Consider the following 26,739-nt stretch of genomic DNA (forward strand, 5'->3'; position numbering starts at 1 on the left):
ATGCTCTTTGAATCTGTAACTGTAGGGAAAATGGTACAGAAAAACTGTAGGGATGATTCTCTGACCAATGAGAGAGTATTGTCTGTTGCCTGCCTCCTTCAGGAAAATCCTTTGAGAAAGATGAACTCAGATAGAAGCTGGCCATTTTAAGAGATGAAGGGAAATAAAGCTCTGCTAAGATTGAAATTCTCTGCCTGAAGTCTGCAATACAAATTGACTGAAGGTGGTTATTTAGGGCCTTCTAGTTTTGATAAAGCCAAAAGCTATTATACTCCCAATAGCAGAAGATAAAACTGCGACCCAAAACTCTTCTCAAGGGCCATTAGCAAAGTGTTGTCTGCCAGATGATGGAAGCCAAGCATGGAAGGCAAGCAGTGAAGATTCTATTAAGGGGATTGCCTTTCCAACCAAACCTGCTGTTTTTGCTGGCTGCAAGGGCACTGTAATTAAGTTAATAGATAAAGGATAGATGGGACAAACAGAGCCTAGTAAATAAAAATGAAGAGTAATTAGGCATAAGAAATATGACTAGTTGAGATCTTTAGCTGAGGTTATTTGTACAAGTATTGTAAAAGGAACAAATGAACCAGAAATATGTTCAATAACTTTTCAAATGGAGTTGACAAAAAGCTACAGTCTAGCTTGCCAATACCTGTGTGCATTTGACCCTGAAGTCCCTCAGAACTGCACCAGTAAGAAACTGGGCACAAAAAGATGTGTATCCTCCCAGGAAGGCATACTTGTCAATATACTCTTCAGATGCAATCATGGAGGATCATGGATAAGAACCTCCCAGAGGGTAAAGCCAGTAACTTCAAATGCAACAACAGAGGAATTCCTTTTGGAAAGCAGAAATGGGGTCCAACTAAGAATTTACTTACCACTTGGGCAATCTTTTTTAAAATTTTTTAAAAAGATTTTATTTATTTGACAGAGAAAGAAATAGCGAGCGCAGGAATAGAAGCAGGGGGAGTGGGAGAGGGAGAAGCAGGCTTCCTGCTGAGCGGGGAGCCTCATGTGGGGCTGGATCCCAGGACCCTGGGATCATGACCTGAGCTGAAGGCAGACGCTTAACGACTGAGCCACCCAGGTGCCCCTGGGCAATCTTTAAAGTTTCCTTTTTGCAACATTTTGCTAGGCTATGGACCAGTGACTACTTCCCCTCCATTCTTTTTCCAAATAATTTTTCATATTCCTACCTCACCAGGTATGTGGGGGAGGGTGTGTGTGTGCGGGGGGAAGATACCTCATCTTTTAGTTAGTAGGTCACTGGGTCATGAGGAGTTATATTCAGACTTGAAAAGGACTGTATATCATCTTCATATCATGGACTTAAGAGCTGGATGCAATAACTACTTGGAACTTTGGCTTTTTCTCCCTTTGGAATAGGGTATGTTCTGTTAGAAGATGGGCATATATAAATATCTGGGTGACCAGAGGTGTGGACTGTGACAAAGTTGTCCACCAATGTACATTCTCACCTTCCTTTATTACTAGAACTGCTGAGTATTAGCTGGATCCATTGGTTGCCCAGCTAGAGAACTTTATCTCCCACCTTCCAGTTAGATGTAGTTATGTCTCTAATCAGGTCAATGGAATGAGTGAGTAGTGCAACATCTGGGACTCACTCCCAGGAGTACTGAGATGTACACCCCTTTCCTTTCTGCCTTTTGGCAGGGCTAAGATACAGATGTGATGGCAGGTTCTGGGATGGAGGTTATGTATGAGGATAGCAGCACTGACCTACCATTCCTGACCACTGACCTCTGGACCAGCATAGGAGAGAAAAAAACAAAACTATCTTGTTTCACAGACACATAAATACAGAGAACAAACTGATGGTTGTGAGAGGAGGAAGCCGGGGGATGGGTAAAATGGGTGAAGGGGAGTGGGAGGTACAGACTTCTAGGAATGGAGTGCATAAGTCACAGGAATAAAAGACAAAACATGAGGAATATAGTCAATGGTATTGTAAAGCGTTGTATGGTGACAGATGGTAGCTACACTTGCAGTGAGCTTAACTATAGATTTGTTGAATCACTATGTGGTAGATCTGAAACTAATGTAACACTGTGTGTCAACTATGCTTCAATTAAAAAAAAAACACACTATCGGGGCACCTGGGTGGCTCAGTTGGTTAAGCGACTGCCTTCGGCTCAGGTCATGATCCTGGAGTCCCGGGATCGAGTCCCGCATCAGGCTCCCTGCTCGGCAGGGAGTCTGCTGCTCCCTCAGACCCTCCTCCCTCTCATGCTGTCTCTCATTCTCTCTCAAATAAATAAATAAAATCTTTAAAAAAACAAACAAAAAAACCCACACTATCTTGTTTCATATACAGTATCTTTGGGTCTCTGTTAAAGCAACCTTATCTGTATCCCAACTAAAACTTAGGCCTAGGGGGCGCCTGGGTGGCTCAGTCGTTGAGCGTCTGCCTTTGGCTCAGGTCATGATCCCGGAATCCTGGGATCGAGTCCCGCATCGGGCTCCCTGCTCCGCGGGAAGCCTGCTTCTCCCTCTACCACTCCACCTGCTTGTGTTCCTGCTCTCGCTGTGTCTCTCTCTGTCAAATAAATAAATAAAATCTTAAAAAAACAAAACAAAACAAAAAACCCTAGACCTAGATTTGGAATAGAGTATTACATAAGTATTCTTGTCTCCAAAGGCCAAGGTGGAGCCATTCTTGAACAAATGGAAAAGAAACTTTTGCTAATGTAAGTAAGGGTTTTGGCCAAATTAAACCAATACTAACCACAGGAAACTTAATGTAAGCCAATTCAGTATGAGATACTATGGAAGAAATGACATGGTCCTATCAGCACTTAACTACCTACTTTCAGATTATATGTAAGAGAAACTTCTATTTTGTTTAAACTGCTGTATTTTTGGTCTTTTTCATATCTAAGAGGATGCTTACACTGCATCCTAAACAACATACATTGTTAGAATTTGTTGAAAAACCAGTGACTAATCACAAAAATAACAAATCAAAGCAGTGTGTGCCCAATGGGGAATATGGACAAAAAAAAAAGACTCTCAGTTTGGAGCTCAGAAGGGATTAGGAGGGTCTGAAGAAAAGGAAGTCCTAGTGGTGAAAATGGCATCACTGAAGGCAGGAATATTTTATTTTCTCCTTAAACAAACCAACCAACCAACCTCAGTGTAACTTTTCTTGCAACTAACTATTCTGGTAAATGAGATAAGAAACCACTGCTTTATGAAAAAAAAAAAAGCTTTGAAATAAACCAAGGTACTTTTCCTTTAAAACTATTTTTGTTTATAAATAACATAGGCATTGGAACACTTGAGAACACTGTAACAATGTAGAACATTTTAAGAAAGTTGAAAATCAGTAGATCATTACTTTGAACAACAAAACTGCAACCATTTTTTTCCTGGTCTTTCTTCAGTGGGTGCACAAGTGGAGATACATATATTTTTATCTATACTACATAGTACATATATATACATACTGTAGCTCTGTTGTGCTTTTTCACTTAATATTATATAAGTACTTAGTGAGGTGAAAAATTCTTCAGTTCTTAGTTGCTGTTGTTTAATTTCATACAATTAACCATAAAACATAGAAAATCAGTATGTATCAAAAGGCAATAATTAAAAAAACACACACACACACAGAATATTTCCTCTGACAGAAAAGCTTATTTTTTCAAGCGCTTAGCAGTGACCAAGTGTAGAAGGGACACCTTGGAGTGTTTTCAGGAGAGGCCTGTAGAAACTACTTTGCATAATCTCACAGCAAAAACAAATAAATCAAAAGTAAAAACTGAGGCAAATTGCCCAGAGGAAATCTAAAATTACAAAATAAAAACTTTAATGTTACATGTCTGACCATATTCTACAATATAGTAGAGCCATCCTTCTGTCCTATTACAGTCCAGACCACCTTAAAACAAAAGGGCAACTCACTCCTGGAGGAGGTCCGGTCAAACTCTTCATTTCTATGGGTGCTAATCTTAAATTCCTTCCCTCATGAGACTATTTGCCCATTCCGGCAGAACATTTGTGTGAAACCAAAATTTCACATATGGAACTCCCAAGTCACCCATCTGGCCCCACCCACCTTATTTTTCGGGTTGAAAATTTGTCACAGGAACAAATGTTATCTCCCACGATTTAAGAAACAAGACTGATCCAACAGCACCATTAAATGCATATAAACTGGGCTAATGGTGGTATTAGTGCTTTGATTATTTTCCACCCTGCAAAATGGGTTTATCAGTGTATATATGTATGTGTGTATATATACATAAAACATTATTTTGAATTATCTTCCCTATTCTGAGCTTTTCGAAAATTGTGCTTAGTTTTTATTTTGGATACTCATCTTTTTGATAATTTATCATTATAATGGCTGCAGTGGAAATACTCATACATTCTAGTTGCCTGTAAAGTAGGTTGTCTTATATCTTATTGGGCACACTGAACAACTGCTAAGGTTTTTAAGGAGGGTACGAACTTTAAAATCAAAGGCTAGGCATTATTATTATTGGCCTCTGCCGCTTCACGTACTTTCGTATCGCAATTAGTACATTTGCTCTCTGCCTGGGAACTCTGTAGTGAAACCGAACCAGAAAGACTCGCTGGTGCCTCCTAGGACCAGGCACCCCCCCGCCGTCTCCCCTCCCACCCCTGGGCGAGAACACGCCCTCAGTTACTGCCGGTCTGGCCCGAGCCTTAGGTAACCTCTATTCCGAGGCGGCAGTGGCCACAGCCAGCAGCGCACGAGGGCCTCAGCGGACCTCCGCCCGCAGCGCGGCCCAGTGCACGCCGGTCCCGCTGCCCGGCGCCAGCTGCCCACTCCGCAGTGGCGGCTCCGCTCTCGACCGCGCCGTTCCGTTTGGCGGCCCGTCGGCCAGCCGCCCGCCCATGCTCTCAGCTACCAGGCGGGCTAGCCAGCTCTTCCCCATCCGCTTTCCCGTTTCGAGAATGGGCGACTCCGCCTCTAAGACCGTCAGCCCCCAGGAGGCCTTGCCGGGCCGGAAGGAGCCGATCCCCGTTACGGGTAAGGACGCGGGCACGCGCAGAAGGCACTGTTATTATCTTGGCGCATGCGCATCAGCGCCCGGTGGCTGCGCGTCCTCCGCCCGCCGGGAAGAGAGCCGAGGGCCGACCTCGGGTGGATAGTTAGGCTGGGGTCTGCGCAGGCGCGGAGAAGCTCCGACCCGGGGGCGTGGGGAGGGGTCGTAGCTTTTTCTTTGTTTGGCTTCTCACCCCCTAAGACAGCACGAAGCACTTTGATGGAATGTAGTATGTTGGTATAACTCACCTAGAGTGCAAATACCTCAGCGGCTCCAAACTTTGGGTAGGAAAAGCGCTGACCCGATTTCCGCTCTTTCTCACAGGTGTGTGCGCTCTCAGTGCCGGCGTCTGTGCCTCCCTCTTTCTTTCTCTTGTGTACGGTCCGCTGGGATACTGGCCACTTTCAGCGATGGTGCCGTGTTGTGTTGTCACTGGAAGCAATGGAATGATACAGAACGATGAAAACTGCAGTTTTGAAATTGTATCTCAGACCACTGTACCGATTGCAAGAATTATCCTCAGGCTTCCATTATCCTCCCTGAGTGCCCGGTTTCTCCCAATTGGCAGGCGCTGCCTCTGGCCCCGTGCTCGCGGGTCTGCCGCTATCAGTAGTCGGAGGTGTCGCTTTAAAGTTGTGCTTTACAAACTTAAAAATAATTTTCTAATCTCATACCAAAACTTTCGGAAAATACAGTAAAAAAAAAAAAAAGCCAGAAAAATGATCACATGGTTGGGTGCCCAGTAATGTTAAACTACTCTAAAAGTTATTTGCATAAAGCTTAAACCTCAGTTTCTGTCGCAGACTGGTAGCGGTTCGCAGACAGCCCAGGTCCACCAACCAAGGACCATTGCCATTATCTTGGTGCAGTGCTTCTTAAAGCGTGGTCCCTACGATTAGTGTTTTAAACAAACCCTTTGGGTGATTCTAATACACTCCATAGTTTGTAAACCACTGCTTTAGAGCTGTTGGAGGATTATATGGTGATTAGTCTTTTACATATGGCTCGATGCCAAGATAAAGCCTGCATTTAAAAATTCCTGGGAATTCTGTTTTTCTTTTCCTTAAAGAATTATTGAATTATAGGAGGAGGTCATAGTGAGGGTGTGCATATCATACATCAGTATGAGACTGGAAAAGATAGAGGTTTTTTGAATGTGGGGCAGTTTGGAAACTGACGCTGTGTAACTTGTTTCTCCATCTGCATTAGCAGTTCTGCTTCCTATGCCCCCCTCACTTCAACTCCACCTCATGGTCAGCCCTAAAAGTTTTATTTTTGACTCAAATTCAGAGAACGAGTTTTAAACTTCATTTTAAAAATAAATTCTCTTTTACAAACCAGTATTCATAAATGGATACTTAAAGGCAGTGCTTTTTCAATGCTGAACACCCCCAGCTTGTACTAAACTTCCTCTTTACACAATACAGTCTCTTTGGTATGCCCTCCCAGACATCTAAAAAACAATAAATGAACACAAAAATCTTTTTTTTTTTGAACACAATCTTGATCAGATTTGCAAACTGGTGCAAGATCAACTTTGACCAAAATTTAGTTCTGCTTAATCTTTTTTTTTTTTTTAAGATTTATTTATTTATTTGACAAAGAGAGACACAGCAAGAGAAGGAACAGAAGCAGGGGGAGTGGGAGAGGGAGAAGCAGGCTTCCCGCTGAGCAGGGAGCCCCAGTGCTGGGCTCCATCCCAGGACCCTGGGATCATGACCTGAGCCGAAGGCAGACGCTTAAGGACTGAGCCACCCAGGTGCCCCTAATTCTGCTTAATCTTAACCAAAGTCTTCTCAATCACTTACCTGATAAATAAATGACATTTTTGGTAAAAGATTAACCAATATGACAGAAACGAGCCAATGATTTATTTGTCGCATCCACCTAGTAACTCTAATGGAAAACCTCAGGGTTTGGTTCTCTTCCAGGCTCTTCGGTCTTTTTATGTAGCCATGCATACATCTCTGTATCTGGACCAGTAAACTGCTTTTTTTGGTGTAGGGCCAAGCCTACAATGCATGTGCATGTGCAGTGCATATGTCCTATTGCTCAGCTGTTTTAACTCTTTTCCTGCCCAAATATTTAAGTTTTAGATTGTGGCCTTTCCAGTCCCCACTCCTGGTACAACTCCTCCCTTGACAGGTTGCCGAAGGTTCTGACTGGCCCAGAAATGGGCAGTATTACCTCCTTGGTAGGTTTTGGTGGCTGTAAGCTTGAAGCTTATGGACTTAAGTATTATTGTTTTGAAAGTCAAATTCATCTCTATCCCAACCTCCAATCTGTTTAGTAGCCCTTCACTCCTCCTTATTATCTCTGCCTGTTGTTAATTGTACCCTGACTTTCAAAAGTTCTGTGACAGAAGCATCACCTTTTGATTTTAGAAGATAAGGCCTGTTTAGTGTCTTTGGTTCAGCCTAGTACTAGGCTCTGTCTTTGTGCTCTATTACCAAATACTTTAGGTGTGAAGAGTTATCATTTTAGATTTAATCCTACCTTTTTTTGGTATTCATAAGGAAACTTACACCCTTTTATAAACTGTGGCCAAGTAGTAGATTACTACTTTGCAAGAGGGTAAGATTCAGTCCTTCAAACTTCTGTAGTGTTAAATTTCTCCCAGGCTACCTGTAGTGGATGAAAAGATAAATAGTCCTATTTTGGGTGACTGGTCACGACTAAACTTGAACTGGACTGACTCATTTGAAGCACACCCTGTTCAAGTTAGTGGGGGGTCCTGGACAGCACCGGCTGGCTGGCAGGGCATACAAGCAGTTTGCCTGATCTTATATGTGGAGGTGGTCTCTCTCTGTTTCAGTGCCTGGCTGTAAAGCAATACTCAGAGAACTTTGGGACTGGGGGAAAAGTGGAATTCATGCTTGTTGAACTGAATTGGTGGGCAGTTAATTGCTAGAGATAGGCAGGAGGTGGAAGGCTTATACTGAGAACCTATGTTGTTAAAATGTAAGTTTATTATAGTTAGAACTAATCTTATTTCTAGTGAATTAATTACTGTAAAAGCCCAGTTTTTATTTTGTATGGCACCTTTTTTTTTTTTTTTTGCATTTTGGAAATATTGCTAATCTGCTTTTTTGGTCAGGTGTTTGGGATTTGGAGATATCATTCAAGATAACATTGACAGCTCATATTTAATCTCTGCTTTCTTGGGCCTGTATTCTTAGGTAGTGTTCACTGTATTACTGTGTTGTTGTTGTTTTTTTCCTGGCAAGAGGAAGAGATGTAGAACACCTGCTCAGAGTGTACTCTTTTAAGAACTTTAAGTATAAATAGAAAAACAGTAGAACAATATGAGTAATCCAAAAGGTGGCTCCTTGGAAAACAAGTGAACTGTAACAATAAAATTTATAAACTATCTAAAAAAAAAGGAAGAAAGTACAAATACATAAAATAAGAACTGAAAAGGGGGGAGTAAATAGAAGTAGAAAACTTAAAGAATTATAAGATACTAACTCTTTGAAAATAAATTTGAAAACTTGGATGGAATAGATAATTTTTAGGCAAATATAATTGACCCAAATTGATACCAGAAAGATCCTGTTCTTTTTAGGAAATCTTAACAGAATGATTTTTCTAGAAGAAATAAAGTCATCCAAGAGTTGCCTCCTCTCAAAGCATCATGTTCAGACAATTTTACAGGGCACTCCTACTACTCCCAACCCTGAGATCATGACCTGAGCCAAAATCAAGAGTCGGATGCTTAACCAATTAAGCCACCCAGGTGCCCCTATTTCTAATTTTTTGAGGAATCTCCATACTGTTTTCCACGGTGGCTGCACCACTTTGCATTCCCACCAACAGTACATGAGGGTTCCTTTTACTTCACATCTTCATCAACACTTGTTGTTTCTTGTTTTTGATTTTAGCTGTTCTAACAGATGTGAGGTAGTATCTCATTGTGGTTTTGATTTGCACTTCCCTGACAATGAGGGATGTTGAGCATCTTTTCATATGTCTCTTTGGAGAAATGTCTATTCATGTCTTATGTCCGATTTAAAATTGGATTATTATTTTTTTTTGGTATTGAGAAAATTTTCATCTTTTTATAACTTGTGGCTTAGATTTCTACTTTGCAAGAAGATAAGATTCAAACCTTCAAACTTCTTTAATGTGAAGCTTTTCCAAGGCTGCCTAAAGTGGATCAAAGCATGACTAGGCCTATTCTGGGTAATTGGTTATTATTTAACATTGTTTTGTAAGTGATAGCTAATGTAGTCAGATAGGAGAAGGCAATTAGAGATGTACAAATTGGAAAAGAGAAGGTAAAACTGCCACTAGTTTGCAGATCGGGAGATTATATACCTGGAGAATACAAGAGAATTAATAGTAAGGTATCTACTTACTAGACAACAACCAGTAGCTTTACTCTATGCAAACAACTTGTTAGAAAATGTAATGGAAGAACACACCCCATTTATAACAGCAACCAAAAAAGATAAAATTTATGTATAAACTTGGCAAGAAATATGCAAGACCTATGTGAAGAAAACTTTCAAATGCTACTGAAGGACACAAAAGAAGACTTGCACAAATGGTAACACATACCAGGTTCTTGGATAAGAGGAGTGAACAGGAAACATAAGTTCTCCCTATAAGTTAATTTATAAAGGAACATGTTTTTATTTATTTATTTATTTTTATTTAAAGATTTTATTTATTTGACAGAGAGAGCACAGTGAGAGCAGGAACACAAGCAAGGGGAGTGGGGGAGGGAGAAGCAGGCTTCCGGCTGAGCAGGGAGCCCGATGTGGGGCTTGATTGCAGGACCCTGGGATCATGACCTGAGCTGAAGGCAGACGCTTAACCGGCTGAGCCACCCAGGCGCCCCTAAAGGAACATGGTTTTAATAAAAGTACTAATTTTTTTTGTTTTATTCTAGAACCAGACACTTTAATTAAAAGAATTCATATGGAAAAATAACCAGGAAGAGTTACATACAGTAACTGTCAAAGAAGAGCAAAGAGGGGCAGCTGGTCCTACCACATAGTAAAAGTGAAGCTTAATAACTTAAACAATGTGATACTGGTCCATGAATAGGTAGGTCAATGGGATAGGATAGAAAGATCAGAAATTCTTAAATATATATGGAAATGTAGGATATCATAAAGGTGATATCTCAAATCAGTGGGGAAAAAATGGAGCATTCAATAATAAATGGTTATGGGACAACTGGGTAGCCATATGGAAAAAGAAAAAGTTGGATCTGTACTTTACCTCATAAACCAGAATAAGTTCCCAAACAGATATTTGATGATAATAGCTCATGCTTATTGGGTGTGTGCTGTAGGTCAGGCACTCTAGTAATTACTTTACATTTACTAAGACATTTAATCCTCACAGTAACCCCCTGGGGTAGTAATTATTATTAACCCCATTTGTTGATGTGGAAACTGAGGCCCATATGGGTTAGGTGACTTATCCAAGGTCATATAGCTAGTAAGTGATGCAGCTGGGACATGAATGTGGGCTATTTGGCTCTAGAGTTTGTGATCTTAACTACTCTACTGTTTTTTCATTTAGTTACTTGTGAAAATGAAACAATTTAAGTGAGAAAGGGAGAATTCCTTTATAATCTTGGGATGAGGAAGGCCTTTCCAACTATGACTTGAAAATCAGAAGACTTAAAAAATTGGTAAATTAGATCACATCAAAGTAAAAATATTCTCATGGCAAAAATTACCATAAGCAAATTCAAAAGACAGACTGGGGTAAATATTTGCAACTTATAAGTGAAGGACTGTTCTCCCTAATATATAAGAAGCTCCTAGAAATTAATAAGAAAACACCAACATCCATTAGAAAAATAGGCAGAGGTTATAAACAGATAGTTTATAGAAAAGCAAGTACAATTGGCTCTTAAACATATAAAGGGGTGCTCAACTTTACTCATAATGAGGAGGATGCAAACACCATTTTTCATTTTTCAGATTGGCAAAAATCCAGAACTTTGATGGTACACTCTGTTGGTAAATCCTTAAGGAAAAAGGCACTCTTGTACATTGCTGGCGAGAGTGTAAATTGGCTCCACTCTTATGGAAGGCAATTTGGCAATATCTATAAAAAATTTAAATGCATATACCTTTTGACCCAGGAATTCAATTCTGGGAATTTATCCTACAGATACACTTGCACGCATGCCAAATGATGACTATACCAGGTTATTCACTGCAGCTTTGTTTGCGGTAGCCAAAGATTGGAAACAACCCAAATGCGCATCAATGGGGGCTAGTTAAATAAATTGTGGTTCATCCTCACAATGGAATATGCAGCTGTAAAAAAGAACGTGGAAAATCTATATGAATGGGTATGGAGAGATTGCCAAGATACAGTGTTATGTGAAAAAAGCAGGGTCAGAACAGTGTTAATATGGTATGCTAATTTTTGTGTGAACAGGGAGGAAAATAATAAGATGTGTGCACAAAGAAACTTTGAAAGGATAGCTAAGAAGCTAATAGCTGGGGAGAGGGCTATGCGGTGAGCTGAAGATGGATGGGACACACAAGTGGGAGACTTTCCTTCATGCTTTCTTGTAACTTGATTCTTGTAATGTGACTGCATTATTGAGTTAACTCCACTATGAGGATGATCTCTCTCTGTGGTTTTTAGTTTAATTGACCACCTTTCTATCATCTTTTGTCATCCCTATTTCAAGTTCTTATTCTTTTTTTAATTTTGCTCTCTTTTTCTTGTCAAGTAAGTCTTTTTTTCTTCCCCAACTTGCTTTTGTAATCAAAATCTACATTTTGGCGTGATTTAAAAAATCTAAATTTAGAGGGTGAAATTGGAATAAGTTAATCCAAGTCATTTTACATTTCATAAATATTCATTTTTATTGAAGCATCAATTGTGGTGGCATCATTTATACAAAGAAAAGATCTTTGGGGACAAATTCCTTCCACTATTATGTAGAAGGCAGTATGTGTATTTCTTTTATTTTGAGTGATGTACGTAGAGTTTTAAAAGAAAATGATAGAAAACAATTTTCCTTTTAGAAAAATTTTCCCCAATGTGTGATTAATTTCTAAATTGGAGGACACAGAACTATTATTTTTCCTCTCTGCATCTTGTCTAAAGCTCTTTATTTTACCCTCTGTTTCAGAACCCTCAGTGTTTCCCTGAAGTCCCTGGGATAAGGGCATTCCATACCTCCCATGATCTGATCCTTACCTTCCCAGCCTTTCTTCCTGCTGTGCCCCATAGAACCCCATCCTCTGGCTAAGATGTGTTTCTGTGTTCTGCCTCTGGAGTTGCTCATGTGATCCTACCCAAGTGGGTTCCACATTGCCAGTGTTTTCATTTAGTCATTCATTAAATGTCTATTAAATGCCTGCTTAGGTAAAATATTGTTTTCCATATATTCTTATCCTACCTCATCCTCAAAACTTGCCCTGATTGGATTCCATTTCTCCTATAAATGCATCCCTTTTCTCTCCAACCTAAGTGATTCTTTTCTTTTCTTCTTTTCTTTTCTTTTTCTTTTCTCGTCTCCTCTCTTTTCTTTCTTTCTTTTTTAAAGATTTTATTTGACACAGAGAGAGAACACAAGCAGGGGGAGAGGGAGAGGGAGAAGCATGCTCCCCGGTGATCACGATGCGGGGCTTGATCCCAGGATCCTGGGATCATGACCTGAGCTGAAGGCAGATGCTAAACTGACTGAGCCACCCATGTGCCCCAATCCCTTTCTTTTCTTCTGGACAAATAATTACATACTGTTGCATGAATCCTCCTCTTGGATCTTGTATTGTTACTTAGATGTTGTGTTACTACCCAGGTTGTTAAATCTATGTCTTATCTCTTCATATGAGGGGGAGCTCCCTTGAAAGATGGCTGTCCAGAGGGAGGAGCCCTCTTTCACTCCTTGAAGGGAGGGGCTGGCTATGGTTGATACTGTTTTATCCTTTAGTTTGTAGTACTTCACAGAGGACACTGTCTACATCAGGCACTCAGTTATGGTTTGCGAATATTGGGGAAAGTATAACTAATGCTGGTTGAAGGTGGTCTTTTTGTGTGACCATTGTGACACAGAGAAGCTAACATAGCTGATCTTTTGTCCCTGGGGTATATATTCTAAAACATTTTTTCATTAGTAGTGATAGATTTGGGCTGATTTCAGACTTTCTTCTCAATTACTCTTGTCACCAGTAGTAAACTTTTCTGTTGGCCAGGGTGAATGATGAGGAGCCCCTCACCTTTAAATCTCTAAACAGGGACTTGGCTAGGAATCTGTAGCAGTGGTTGGGAAAGAGGCATCCTGCTCAGCACAATCCATGGGGGACCCTGGTGTGCTTCCTTCAGGATCAGGGGTGACAGCAAGCCCCTGCTTCAGCTGGGGGAGGGAGGAGAGTGAGGACAGTTGAGGTGAGAAATGGGAAGCTGGTTGGGTGAGGAGACATTAGCCTGTGACATGGGCCCCAAGAGAGCCAGTGGCCTCCACGCCCTCAGCAAGAACCAGAGTGGAACCTCTTTGCTAGGCTTGGTCTGCCCCTTCATAGACCCAGTGTCTTGCCAACCATCACTCCTGCTGCCTTGGCAGATGGCCGGACGCCTTACCATGCCACGGCAGCTGGCTGGCCCTGTCATCTTGCACCAGCCAAAATCTTCGAACTCTGGTGAAGTATGAAAGGCTGAATTGTGCAAAAGATGGATTCAGAGTGTCAATGCATGATGAGTGAAAGTTGTGGATCCTCGGTATCCTGTTCTCTCATCTCTCTTCCATCATAAATTCCCAGTTTGTCTGAGAGCATCCAGTAGCTAATGTTTTGTGAAAATGTAGCACTAGACTGCAAACTACTTAAGGGCAGGAGTTGGTTTATTCGTTATGCCTGGAACACAGTAGGCTGACAATAAATATTTGAGGAATGACTGACTGTAGCATATTAGGTCGTGACCAGTAGCACACATAATAGACATACGCATATTATGTATAATGGCACTTAGTAGGTAGTCAATAAATGTCAGAATGCATAATGGAGAGAACAGTGCACTGAAGAAGACAGGAAGGGTAGGGATTTGGGGCCTTGGGATTGCAATTGTTTGCTGGTTTCCAAAATGTTAATGGATTTTCCTCCCATACCAGAAAACTTTATCAGCTGGACAGAATTTCTGCAGCCAAATGGAAATGTATGTGATGAGGAGTTGGCCATACTTGAGGAATGGAGTGTCCGTCTACTCTGTTACACGATGGCAATTTCCTTACTTGCTGCTGCTTTTCTTTCCTGTAGTTCAGAGCATCAGTCCAGGCTTAGCTTCACAGAACTGAGTTTCTGCCATGCTTCCCAGAGATTTCGTTACAGCACACTTCTGCTGGGCATGGGTTTGTCATGGTTTAGTGTCTTCTTATTTTAACTTGTATCTAAGCTAAGAGATAGTAAGAGGTTGGCAGTACCTGACAACGGTCTTATCTTTGAATAAGCAGAATTGGCACTTGCTGGCATTGCCCCCTTCACTGCCCTCATTTTATTGCTGCTTTACTCCTTCTACCCCTCTTTTCATGGATGGCTAGCTTCTTTCTAATCTTGCCTGCAGATGGCTCCTGAAATCTAGATCTCATTTTGCAAAAGTTCTGCTTTTCCATTTCCATTTTCCTAAAGACGTTTAGGATTTGACTGTCCTGCCATAACCCTAAACTCAGTTCTAAAATCATACTTACCATTTTGCCTTCAAAACATTGGATACATATTTTAATTTCTCCATTTCTGTCAGTGGTACTGCTACACCCTCAAGTCCCCCAAACCTTAGTTGCATTTGTTTCTGAACCTGGCCTCTGTATTTAATATGTCCCTCCTCCAATAAGTCTTGATTGTTCCTTGTTTTCTCTATTAGTCAGGGTTCTCCAGAGAAACAGAATCAGTGGGATATATATAGATATATAGAAGGAAATTTATTACGAGAGATTGGCTTACATGGTAATGGAAGCTGAGCAGTCCAAGATTTGCCATATGGAAGCTGGAGGCCCAGGATAGCGTGGTTCTAGTCCAGCTCTGAAGGCCTTCAGAGCTGGACTAGTGTAAGTCCTAGTCCAAGTCCTAAGGTCTGAGGGCAGTAGAAGATGGATGCCCCAGTTCAAGCAGAGAGAGCACATTCACCCTTTCTCCATCTTTTTGTTCTAGTCTGATCAGATTGGGTGAAGCCTCCCCACACTGATGGGCGCCATCTTTTTTACCCAGTGTACCCATTCCAATGCTAATCTCATCCAGAAGCACCTTCACAGGCACACCCAGGAATAAGGTTTTACCAGCCATCTGGGCATCCCTTAGCCCAGTCAAGTTGAAACATAAAATAACCATTACACTTTCCTTGGTCTCTGCCTTCATTCTCCTCAGTCTGCTCTGACCGCTGCTATCAGACATCTGTTTAATCCTCAAATTTCATAGTATCACTGCTTGGGAAATAATGGTGACTGTATGTGATCGGTGTGATTGTAACTGAACTCAAGGGTACATCACTTCGGTGCATCAAATTGAACACAACCCAAAGAAGTGTTGAAAGCAAAGAACTTTTTTTTTGCAATTTTTTTTATTATGTTCATCACCATACATTACATCATTAGTTTTTGATATAGTGTTCCATGATTCATTGTTTGCATATAACACCCAGTGCTCCATGCAGAACATGCCCTCTTTAATACCTATCACGAGGCTAACCCATCCTCCCACCCCCCTCCCCTCTAGCAAAGAACTTTTTATTACTTACTGTAAGTAAGGAGACAGGGAGATAGCTCTCAAAGCACTGTCTTCCCATGGGGTTAGCACAAGAAGCTTTTATTCAGTGTATTGGGGGTGGGGGCAGAGAGCTTGCATATACATTAAGGAATTTATGCCTAATCTGTTATTAGGCACTTTGGTTCAGTTGCTCATGCCTAGCCTGTCAACATGCTAGTGCATACATTGCTCAAAAAATGGCAGGAAGCCCCACCTGTAGGAGGAGATCTTAGTATTATAATGAGCTAAAGGTACCTTCAGGACAACTTGGGGGCTTCTGCACAGGTCCTCAGCTCCCAACCCACTCAAGCTGACTCACGCGTGGGGCTATCAGGCCAACACCTACCTAGCTAGACATCTCCTTGGCAGAACTGCTGGTTTTCAAAAACAGAACTCATTCCTTCCCTGCTTTTGTCCTTTCCCTCTCCTCCCTTCTACCGATAGCTTGCAGCACTCTGATTTGAGTAACTTCTGTTTGCATCCTAGCTAACATGATGACACTCTTCATCCTGGGGTTAGAAACTTCCTCTGCCTTGCTAACTTCAGTGTTCCTGGTCTCTACACCACTGGCCGCCCCGCCCCCCAGCTGGCTCTGCTCTTAGTTCCTTCCTTCTAGGCCATTTGCTTTCTTCCTCACAGCCTGTCTAAATCTTCCTGGGTCTTTCAAGGCTCAACTCAATTCTTTCCCTTCCATGCTGCCTTTTGGGGGTGGTTTCAATTTTGATTGCTCTTAAGAGTTTGTCGTGGAACTATAGCTCTGGGGCCTCGTTTTGTACTTTCGTTCCACTGTGTCTCAGGGAGGGGAAAGTTGAGTTCCTTTGGTCTATTTGGAGCTCAGTGATTGCTATTCTTCTCCCCGGTGGTTCCTGAGCTCTTAGTCTGGTTATGGTGCCCTGCTGGCATTGGCAGAGTTCCTGGGTTACGAGCACTAGGCGGCTGCTTGGTTTTCTAGTATCTTTCTCCTGGATGTCCTATCAAAGTGCTCTTCCTGTTTGGTGAGATCCTTGACCGCTTTGACTCATGATCCTGTTAAAAGATAAACGGAGGCATATTACATTTTTTAAGAGTTTATTTGAGCCAAAGTTGACTCGAATTGGGCAGCATCCAATCTAGCAGACAGAAAAGAGCTCCAAGGAGCTTGTACAAACACGAAGGACTTTTTATTGGCAGAAGGGAATGGGAACAAGGAAGTTAGATTAGATAAAAAAAGCAGGTTGGTTATTACAATGATATGTCCCCCCAGCCAATGGCAGACTGCTTAACTAGTGTTGATCAGGCAATTCCTGTTTGACTGGTTTAGGATTTCATTTCTGCAAGAGCCAAAACTGTAACTAAGTTAAGTCTTGGTTTGGTGATGTAGAGCTTTGCATAAGTGACTCTATTTTGAGCCAAATGTCTTGTTTTATTTTTTTTAACAATGCCAGATGCTTGATTTTACCTTGACCCAAGACCACCATATCCTCTGGGTTAGCTGGGATCTCTTCTGTAAGCTGCGTCTCTTACGAAAGGTCAAATAAGGTTATTGTCCTTTATAAAGAGAGACATGGTTCCTTACAGTTCTGTAGGGCTTTAGTATGATTTTTTGTGAGCAAATCTACAGTGTTTCTCAGCAGGGTATATTTCTGATCCACTAGCTTGTTGTTGAGTAAGTGTATTAAATTTGCATTATAATATAAGAAAGACTGGTAATAGTGAAAGTGGAAAAAATGCAGAGTTACAATATGTTCCAACGAATATATTATCATTACATTTTTACAAAATGAAGGATAAAATTGAGAAACATTGAATGTCTTCCCAGAGCATATATAGAAAATGAATTCTTTTGAAAATGTTACCATGGCAAAGTAATAACACTAGTGTTGAATCTTCTGTAACTTTTTCATATTTTACCTTTGATTATTTTTATTTGTAGTTTGCTGTTAGGTAATTTATGTTTTGCTTAGGTCAAATGCAGTGTGAAAAATTAAAAAGCATTGTTCACATGAGACCGAAACTTACTCTTTGGCCAACTAAAAAAAAAATTGATATTTTAACAGATTTTACCCAAAAGGCAAGAGTCATGAAAATGAAATACTGTGAGGGAATTCATAGCTTTCCAGCTGGAGAAAATGAAAGCTAAAGTAAAAAATCCTGAATGTATCGTAGTTAGCAGATGAAAAGAAAACCATGTTAGAGTTTGCAGAATGGAGTAGCCAGCTGTCAAATAGAGCCCCGGAGAAAACACTGCATTGCTGAAAACCTCTATTTCCTTATCTCTTCTTAAGAGCCAATTCATAGAGCGCTACGTCATCCAGCAGTCAGCCTTCTGCAGCAACTCCTGCTGGTCCCCAGAGTTCCTGGCTAACCACTTAGCATTCCTCACACACCGAGATGTGTGCACTGGCTTGAAGAAGCACCGCACAGAGCTCCCCGCTCCCCCCACCGAGGACTGCAGCGGGCCTGATAACAGCCCGAGCTCAGGCGGGGGCTCTCCCTGACAACCAGAGGCAGGTTGCTGGGAGACCGCATACCTCCAAGAGTAGAAACTGCACCCAACTGCCTCTGAATGTAAAAAAGGTTTGAGGAGCCCCTTGCAGATAACTTTTTATTTTAAGAAACTGAAAAACAACATTTTTTTTTCTTCTGCAGGATTATGTTCATCCTGTGAAGCTCTGTGGATTTATTTTGTTAAGTGGAATAGAGGGGAATAATTATTTTCTGATGAAAATTAGGAGTTGGGCGAATAAGATTATGTCGCCCTTTGCTGCAGTCATTTCGGGGTAACACACCCGATTCAAGGAATAAGCTGTATAAATTTGAATATGAATTTCCAGGGGCAATATAGGAACCAAGAGATTTCTATTAGTATAATGCTGGAACTTAGGACCGAACTATTTTGGTTCATGAAAAACCTGACAGTTTTTTCTTTCTCAGGATAAGGAGATCTGTTAAAGAGTTGAGGTTTGGGCTTCGTTTTATGGATATGTTTGCTTTGGAACTTGCAGGATGCTTGACAAAATTGATATAATTTTAAAAATGAGGATTCTCCTACAGTTATCTCCAAATGGTCACATTACACTAATTAGAAAGGAAACAAGCGGTCTCTGCCCTGAGTCTCTAGTTTGTCTACCCAGTGAATCTGGGACTGGGCACTTCCTGCTGCTCCAGAATGGGCTGGCCATGAGGCCAGCCAGTCTGTGCTGAGATGACTTCTCGTTGCCTCAGGGCCTTTATTACTTAAATCTCAGATTTTTATTTATGTTTATGCTCAAAGTTGGATTTGTCAGTAAGTTTTTAATTATTCTCATTCTCTTCTCCCAACTTCCCAAGTAACCAGTGTCCAAAACCTTGTTGATGTATTATAAAAATGGATCAGTATGTATTCTCTGCATCTCACTCTTCTTACTTACTAGTACACTGTGGAAATACCTCCAAATTGGGTGCCTGGGTGGCTCAGTTGGTTAAGCGACTGCCTTCGGCTCAGGTCATGATCCCAGGGTCCTGGGATCGAGTCCCGCATTGGGCTCCCTGCTCTGCGGGGAGCCTGCTTCTCCCTCTCCCACTCCCCCAGCTTGTGTTCCCTCTCTCGCTGTGTCTCTCTCTGTCAAATAAATAAATAAAATCTTTAAAAAAAAAACAAAAAAAACAAATACCTCCAAATAGCTGGCATTATCTTAAAATATTCTTTTTTAAAAAATTAATGGACTTTATTTATTTGAGCAGTTTTAGATTTGTAGAAAAAGTGAGTGGGAAGTGTGGAGGATTCCCATATATACACACTCCCCCACCCCACGTTTCTCCTATTGTTAACATTTAGCATTAGCGTGGTAGATTTGTTGCAATCGATGAGCCAATATTGACACACTATTATTAACCAAAGTACATACTTTACATTAGGGTTCATTTTTTATTTTGTATATTCTGTATGTCTTGACAAATCTATAGTGACATGTATCCAACCGTTAGAGTATCATACAAAACAGTCTGCTCTAAAAGTCCCGTGTTCTGCCTATTTATCTGCCTGTTTATCTCTTCCTGCTGAACCCCTGGCAACCACTTACCTTTTTACTGCCTTCATAGTTTTGCTTTTCCAAAAACGTCATACATGTGGAATCACAGAGTACGTATCCTTTTCAAATTGGCTTCTTTCACTTAGCAGTACGCATTGAGGGTTCCTCCATATCTTGATAGCTCATTTCAGTGCTGAATAATATTCCATTGTATGAGTGTACCATAGTTTGTTTAGCCATTCACCTACTAAAGAATATCTTGGTTGTTTTCAAGTTTCAGTAATTATGAATAAAGCTACTATAAACATTCTGGTACAAGTTTTGTGTGGACATGTTTTTAACTTCTCTGGCTAGATATCAAGAAGCATGATTATTGGATCATGTGGTATGAGTATGTTTCATTTTATAAGAAACTGCCAAACTATGTTCCAAAGTGGTTATACCATTTTGCATTCTGACCACCAATGAGTGGGAGTTCCTGTTGCTTTACATCCTTGTCAGCATTTGGTGTTATCAGTGTTTTGGATTTTAGCCATTTTAGTAGGTATATAGTGCTATCTTATTGTTTTATTTTGAAATTCCCTAATGACATATGGTGATGAACATCTTTTCATGTGCTTATTTACCATTTATATATCTTCCTTGGTGAAGTGTCTATTCTTGTCTTTTGTTTATTTTTAAATTGGATTGTTTGTTTTCTTATTGTTGAGTTTTAAGAGTTATTCCTATATTTGGGATAGCAGTCCTTTATCAGATGCCTTTTGCAAATATTTCCTCCCAGTCTGTGGCTTGTTATCTTATGCTTTTGACAGTGTCTTTTGTAGAGCAGACATTTTAAATTTTAATGAAGTCCAACTTAGCAATTTTTTTCTTCCATGGATTGCACTTTGGTGTAGTATCTAAAAAATCATTGCCACACCTAAGGTCCCCTAAATTTTCTCCTGTGTTACTTTGTAGAAGTTTTATAGGTTTGCATTTTAAATTTTGAGCAAGTTTTTGTGAAAGATGTAAGATCTGGGTCTAGAATAACTTTTTTTTTTTCCTTTTTGCATGTGAATGTCCAGTTGTTTCAGCTCCATTTGTTAAAAAGACTGCTTTTGCTCCATTGTACCGCCTTTGCTCCTTTGTCAGAGTTTAGTTTGCCGTGTTTGTGTGTGTCTATTTCTGGGCTCTCTATTCATTTCCATTGGTTCATTTGTCTATTCTCTTACCGATACCACACTGTCTTCCTTATGGTAGCTTTATGGTACGTCTTGAAGTTGGGTAGTTTCATTCTTCTAGCTTTGTTCTTCAATTGCATTGGCAACTCTGGCCTTTTTTCCTCCCCTCTGCATATAAATTTTAGGATCAGTTTGTCAATATCCACAAAATAACCTAATGGGATTTTGATTGGGATCGTATTGAATCTATAGATCAACTTGGGAAGACCTAACAACTTGACGATACTGAGTCTTCTTACCCATGTCCATGGAATAACTCTCCACTTACTTAGATTTTCTTTAATTCCTTTCATCAGAATTTTATAGTTTTCCTCATCTAGATCTTGTACATATTTGGTTAGATTTATACCTCAGTATTTACTTTCTTTTGGCGCTAATGTAAACTTTTTTTGGTTTTCATTTGTTTGTTTTTTTTACATTTCAAATTCCAGTTGGTCATCACTGGCATGTGAGAAAACAGTTAACTTTTGTATATTAACCTTGTATCCTGTAACCTTCCTGTAATCACTTAGCAGTTCTAGGAGTTTGTTTGTTGATTCTTTGGGATTTTCTACACAGATAGTCATGTCATCTGTGAACAGACAGTTTTATTTCTTTTTTCCCAATCTGTATCCCAGGTTTTCCTTTTCTTATTGCATTAGCTAGTACTTCTAGTATGATGTTGAATAGGAGTAGTGAGAGGGGACATCCTTGCCTTGTTCTGATTTTAGTGGAAAAACACCTAGTTTCTCATCATTAATTACCATGTTAGCTGTAGGTTTTTTGGTACATATTCTTTCATCAGGTGGAGGAAGTTCCCCTCTATCCCTAGTTTGCTAAAAATTTATATGCAGTTTTTAATGGCTGCACAATATCCCATGATATGTATGTACTATAGTTTATTAGAACAAAACAAAACAAAGGCAACTTCTGTATCAGTTATTAAGTGTTTGGCTCCACTGGTACTATAGACATATTTAGTAATCATGGTATGTGGTATATCATGGTAAAGCTTACGAATACCTTCCTTGTAAAGTCTAGCCAAAGAGATAAAGTTTATGTTAGGTTATGCAGTGCCTTGAAGTCATTCTAAGTAAGGAGTTCGGATCAGAATGGAAAATGAAAAGAATGTATCTTCTGGGATGATGTATACTTTGGGGGGAAATCAGAGGTTCAAGTAGGCAGATGGTAAGCATCTTATCCATGAAGTATAAACATCCTATGAATCTTTGATGCTTGCCAGTACATTTGGATTGGTTTCTAGATACAGCTTGGCAGCCAAGTTATGCTGTTGTTTGTTCTGAGAACTTAAAGGTCTATTTGACCCACTTACATTTGATGAACTGGACTAAAAAGTTTTAGCACCTTTGCTATAAACCAGAGGTTGGCAAAATAGGCCTGTGGGCCACATTTGGCCTGCAGCCCATTTTTGTTTTTTTAATAACAGTGCTGCATTAAGGGCACATTCTAATTTATCTTTTAATTTAAGATGATAAAGGACTCTTAAATCTGATGAATTTTAAGTTGTACCATATTTAATCTAGCTCATTATGGCAAAATGTAACTGTAACAAGAGTGATGTAACAATTTAACCAAAACAATGACAAAACCCCCATATTATCTGAATAATCCTCACTGTTAGTATGAACAAGCACCAAAGTTGCTGGATTGTTGTGAAATTCTATGGGTGTAACATTTTGCAGCATTTGGTCTCCCTTACTGCTGATCAGAAATCATTGATAATATAGTATACTTAACTTGACAGCAGAGAAGTCATTTCACTGGGGATTGTTGAAGTTTACTTAGCGTACAAACCAATTTTACATGATTCTTGAGCTCAAAATTAATCATTACTATCCCTGCAATTTTGTGTTTTATTTATATCTTCTCATAACACTTGTATTTTGCATCGTAATTACTTGTGCTCATGTCTATCACTGCCACGAATTGTGAATGCTTTAGGAGCTGAATCTAGGTTTGGTTCATCCTTGTGTTCCTCTCAAGGCCTAGAGAAGAGTTTTGTGAATTCTAGATGAATAATAAGTGTTGAGTGAATAAATGAGTGAATGAACCAATTGCCTGGAAAAACTAATGGCAACCCTACATACTGTCTATATAGAATGTGTTCCAATTGACATTTGTATATTTGCTATCTGCGGATCAAAGGAAACCAACCGTAATCTAGGAATCCTTCAGTATTTTAAATCTGTTGTCACAGTTTTATTTCTCTCCAGTCTGCCTTCCTCCCTAAACTCCTATGAATGGCAAATTTGATTATTGTGAATAACTTTTCAACAGAAACATCCATTGATGTAAAAAGTGGCCAATTAGTAAAAGACATAAATATAATACAAATAAAGTATCATAAAGAAGATATAACAAAATTTGCTCGTTATTGTTTTTCATACTTTATAGCACTTTTTTGTGAAATGTAGTTGTAGTCTCTTTAAGAGAGGATCTAGGGTGGTAAACTTTCTGTCTGAGAGTTTTTATATCTGAAAAATGCCTTTATTTCACCTTCACATTTGAACTAATTTGGCTAGGTACAGGAATCTCCATTCAGAGTCCTGTTTTGTTTTGTTTTTCAAAAAACTTTTGTTTTTCAGAAGTTCTTGTTTCCAGAGAGGTTGATGAGAAGTCTGCTTTAGATCAGATTCTTGATTGTTAATAATGTTTGTTAATAATGATTGTTTTCTGATAACTTTTGGGATTCTTTTGGGATAATATTTTGAGGTTCTAGAAATTTTCTGCATTATTATACAGCTTAGCACATGGTAACCCTTTCATTCTGAAGCCTATGTCTTTTTTTTTTTTTTTAGTTCTAAGAAATTCTTAGATGTTATTTCTTTAAACATTGGCTCCTCTGAATTATCTCTATTTCTCCTTTATAAACTTCGATTTATTAGATATTGGTAAATCTAGAGCTGTTCTCTGTGATTTTTTCTTTCTTTTTTTTTTTTTTTAAGATTTTTTTATTTATTTGACAGAGAGAGACACAGTGAGAGAGGGAACACAAGTGGGGGGAGTGAGAGAGGGAGAAGCAGGCTTCCCGCTGAGCAGGGAGCCCGGTGCGGGGCACGATCCCAGGACCCCGGGATCATGACCTGAGCTGAAGGCAGTCGCTTAACTGACTGAGCCGCCCAGGTGCCCCTTCTTTTAAACTTTCTATCTTTTCATCTTATATTCTGGAAGAATTCTTTAGCCTTGATCTCCTAGCTGACTAATTTTGCTGTTTTTTTTCGTTCTGCTACGGAGCCGTTCTATTAAGTTCTTAATGGCAACAATTACATTTCTTCATTTTTCAGATCTCCTCTTGAGTCTGTTTTATAAAAATCAAGATCCATTTGTTTCATGGATGTAATGCCATCTTTTATGTCTATAAAGGTATTAGGTCACTCTTCTTACAACGTTTAGTTCTGAAACCCTCCAAGCTGTAAAGGCTCCTTGTTCTGGTCTTTCTCCCAGTTGGCAGTCCTCCTATTTCTAGTTGTTCCCGACTGTGAGCTCATCTTTTCTAGACTCTCCCTGATCTCAGCTTGGGGCAGCCAGTCCTGGAAGAGGGGCTGAGCAGCTGTGGGTGCTTGTGCTCCTTACTGTTTGCAGTGGGAATAGGGGACTGTCAGAGCTGACAGCAGCCGGCCTCCAGAGCTTGTCTGGTCCCCAGTTTGTCCTGGATATCATCGTTTACCTGCGGCCCTTTCCTATTTCTCCATCATAAACACTGACTTAAACACTGTGTGGAGAAGGGAAGAAGGGGGACACAGGGATTCACAGGACAAACTGCTCCTACTTCCACGGTTCTCCCAAACCATCACCAGCTGTTCCTAGCCCTCCCCCACTCCAGGGTGCCCCCACGTGTAGTCACAGAGCTTCTGGTGCTACACCCATGTCTTGGTCTATCCTTTCCTCTTGCTCATCTCAACCGCACCTTTCAACCTGCCAGGAATTGCTGGAAGCCCCTAGTCTGTTCAGAATTTTTTAAACTAAATTTCTTATTTTGAGACAATTGTAGATTCACACACAGTAGTAAAAAATAACACCCTTCACCCAGTTTCCCCAGTGGTAACATCTTGCAAATCTACTGTACATCACAACCAGGTTATAGATAGCGGTCGAGTCAGTGTACTGAACAGTTCTGTCAGCACAAGGACCCCTGTGCTGTGTATATATAGCCACACCCCCCCTCCTTCCCCACTGCCAGCCCTTCCCTAACACCTGGCAACCACTCATCTGTTCTCCATTTCTGTAATTTTGTCACATCATTAATGTTATATAAATGGAATCATACAGCATGTAACCTTTTGGGGATTGGCTTTTCTCCATCACCACAATTCCCTGGAGAGTCATTGAAAGTGTTATATACGTTCATTCTTTGTTCCCTTTTATTGCAGAGTAGTATTCCTTGGTATGTCTATACCACACTTTGTTTTACCATTCACCCATTGAAAGACATCTGGATTCTTCCCAATTTTTGACTGTTATGAATAAATCTGCTATGAATTTGTGTGCAGGTTTTTATATGAACATAGTTTACATTCTCTGGGATAAATGCCCAAGAGTGTAATTGCTGGGTAATTGCTGGGTCATATGGTAGTTGCATGTTTAGTTTTATAAGAAAGTGCCAGAGTGTTTACAGAGTCATCCCGTTTTTATGTCCCCACCAAGCAATGTATGAACGATTCAGTCTTTGCATCCTTTCCAGCATTGGATGTTGTCACTATTAATTTTTAGCCGTTCTGATAGGTGTGTAGTGATAATCTCATCATGGCTTGAATTTTGTTTCCCTAATGGTTGATATTGAACATACCTTGATGTGCTTTCATATCATTTATATGTCCTCTTCAATGAAATGTCTTTGGTAAGATGTTAGACATTTCTAATTGAATTATTTGTTTTTTTACTGCTCAGTTTTGTGAGTTCTTTTTATGTTCTGAATATTAGTTCTTTGTCAGATATATGGCTTGGAAATAATTTTCTCCTTGACTGTAGTTTTTTTTTTTTAAATCTTTGTAATAGGATCTTTTTTTTTTTTTTTTTTTTGGTAATAGGATCTTTTGCAAAGTGAAAGCTTTCAATATTGGTGAGTTCCAATTTATCATTTTTTCTTTCATGGATTCTAAGAATTTTTTGCCTAGCCTTGATCCCAAAGATTTCTATTTTTTTTCCTAAAAGTTTTATATTTTTACATTTTACATTTAAGTCCACGATCCATTTTGAGTTAAGTGTTTAAAGTTTGAGATTTAGTTTGAAGTTCATTTTTTTTAAGCCTATGGATATCCAATTGCTAAAGCACCCATTTGTTGAAATCCTTCCTCCATTGAATTGCTTCTGTACCTTTGTCATAAATCAATTGGACACATTTGTGTGGGTCTGCTTCTGGGTTCTTATTTTGGGATTCTATTGATCTATGTGTCCATCTCTCTGCCACACTATCTTGGTTACTGTAGCTTTATAGTAGGCCTTAATATTGGGCAGAGTCACCCCTCCCACTTTATTCTTTTTTTTCAAGATTGTTCTTAGCTGTTCTGAGGCCTTTGCCTTTCCATATAAATTTTAGAATAAACTTGTCTATAATACTGTATGATATAGGGACTTAGAGTCATCAGAATCATAAAGCAAGAAAGCAGAATGGTGGTTGCCAGAGGCATTGTGGGGAGGAGAGAATGGGGAGTTGGTGTTTAATGGGTATAGAGTTTCAGTTTTATAAGGTGAAAAGAGTTGTAGGGATGGATGGTGGTGATGGTTGCAGAGTGTGTGAATGAATGTATTTAATACTATTGAACCACACACTTAAAAA

The 26,739-nt window shown here is 39.9% G+C and overlaps 1 protein-coding gene across 2 annotated transcripts in view; it reads left to right on the forward strand.

Annotated features, from left to right (window-relative positions):
* The first annotated feature begins 4,664 nt into the window (after nucleotides 1-4,664).
* MSRA (methionine sulfoxide reductase A) overlaps nucleotides 4,665-26,739 on the forward strand; it is a 263,039-nt gene continuing 240,964 nt past the window's right edge. The window contains exon 1 of one of the 2 annotated variants that reach the window (XM_081810687.1): nucleotides 4,665-5,023. In XM_081810687.1, the coding sequence (XP_081666813.1) occupies nucleotides 4,888-5,023 (136 nt within the window). In that variant the 5' untranslated portion in view covers nucleotides 4,665-4,887. The remainder of the gene's footprint in view (nucleotides 5,024-26,739) is intronic. The other variant, XM_081810683.1, reaches the window with a different exon arrangement.

This window comes from Leptonychotes weddellii, chromosome 2, assembly GCF_054177405.1.
Source record: "Leptonychotes weddellii isolate Sample4059 chromosome 2, ASM5417740v2, whole genome shotgun sequence".
Classification (NCBI taxonomy): domain Eukaryota; kingdom Metazoa; phylum Chordata; class Mammalia; order Carnivora; family Phocidae; genus Leptonychotes; species Leptonychotes weddellii.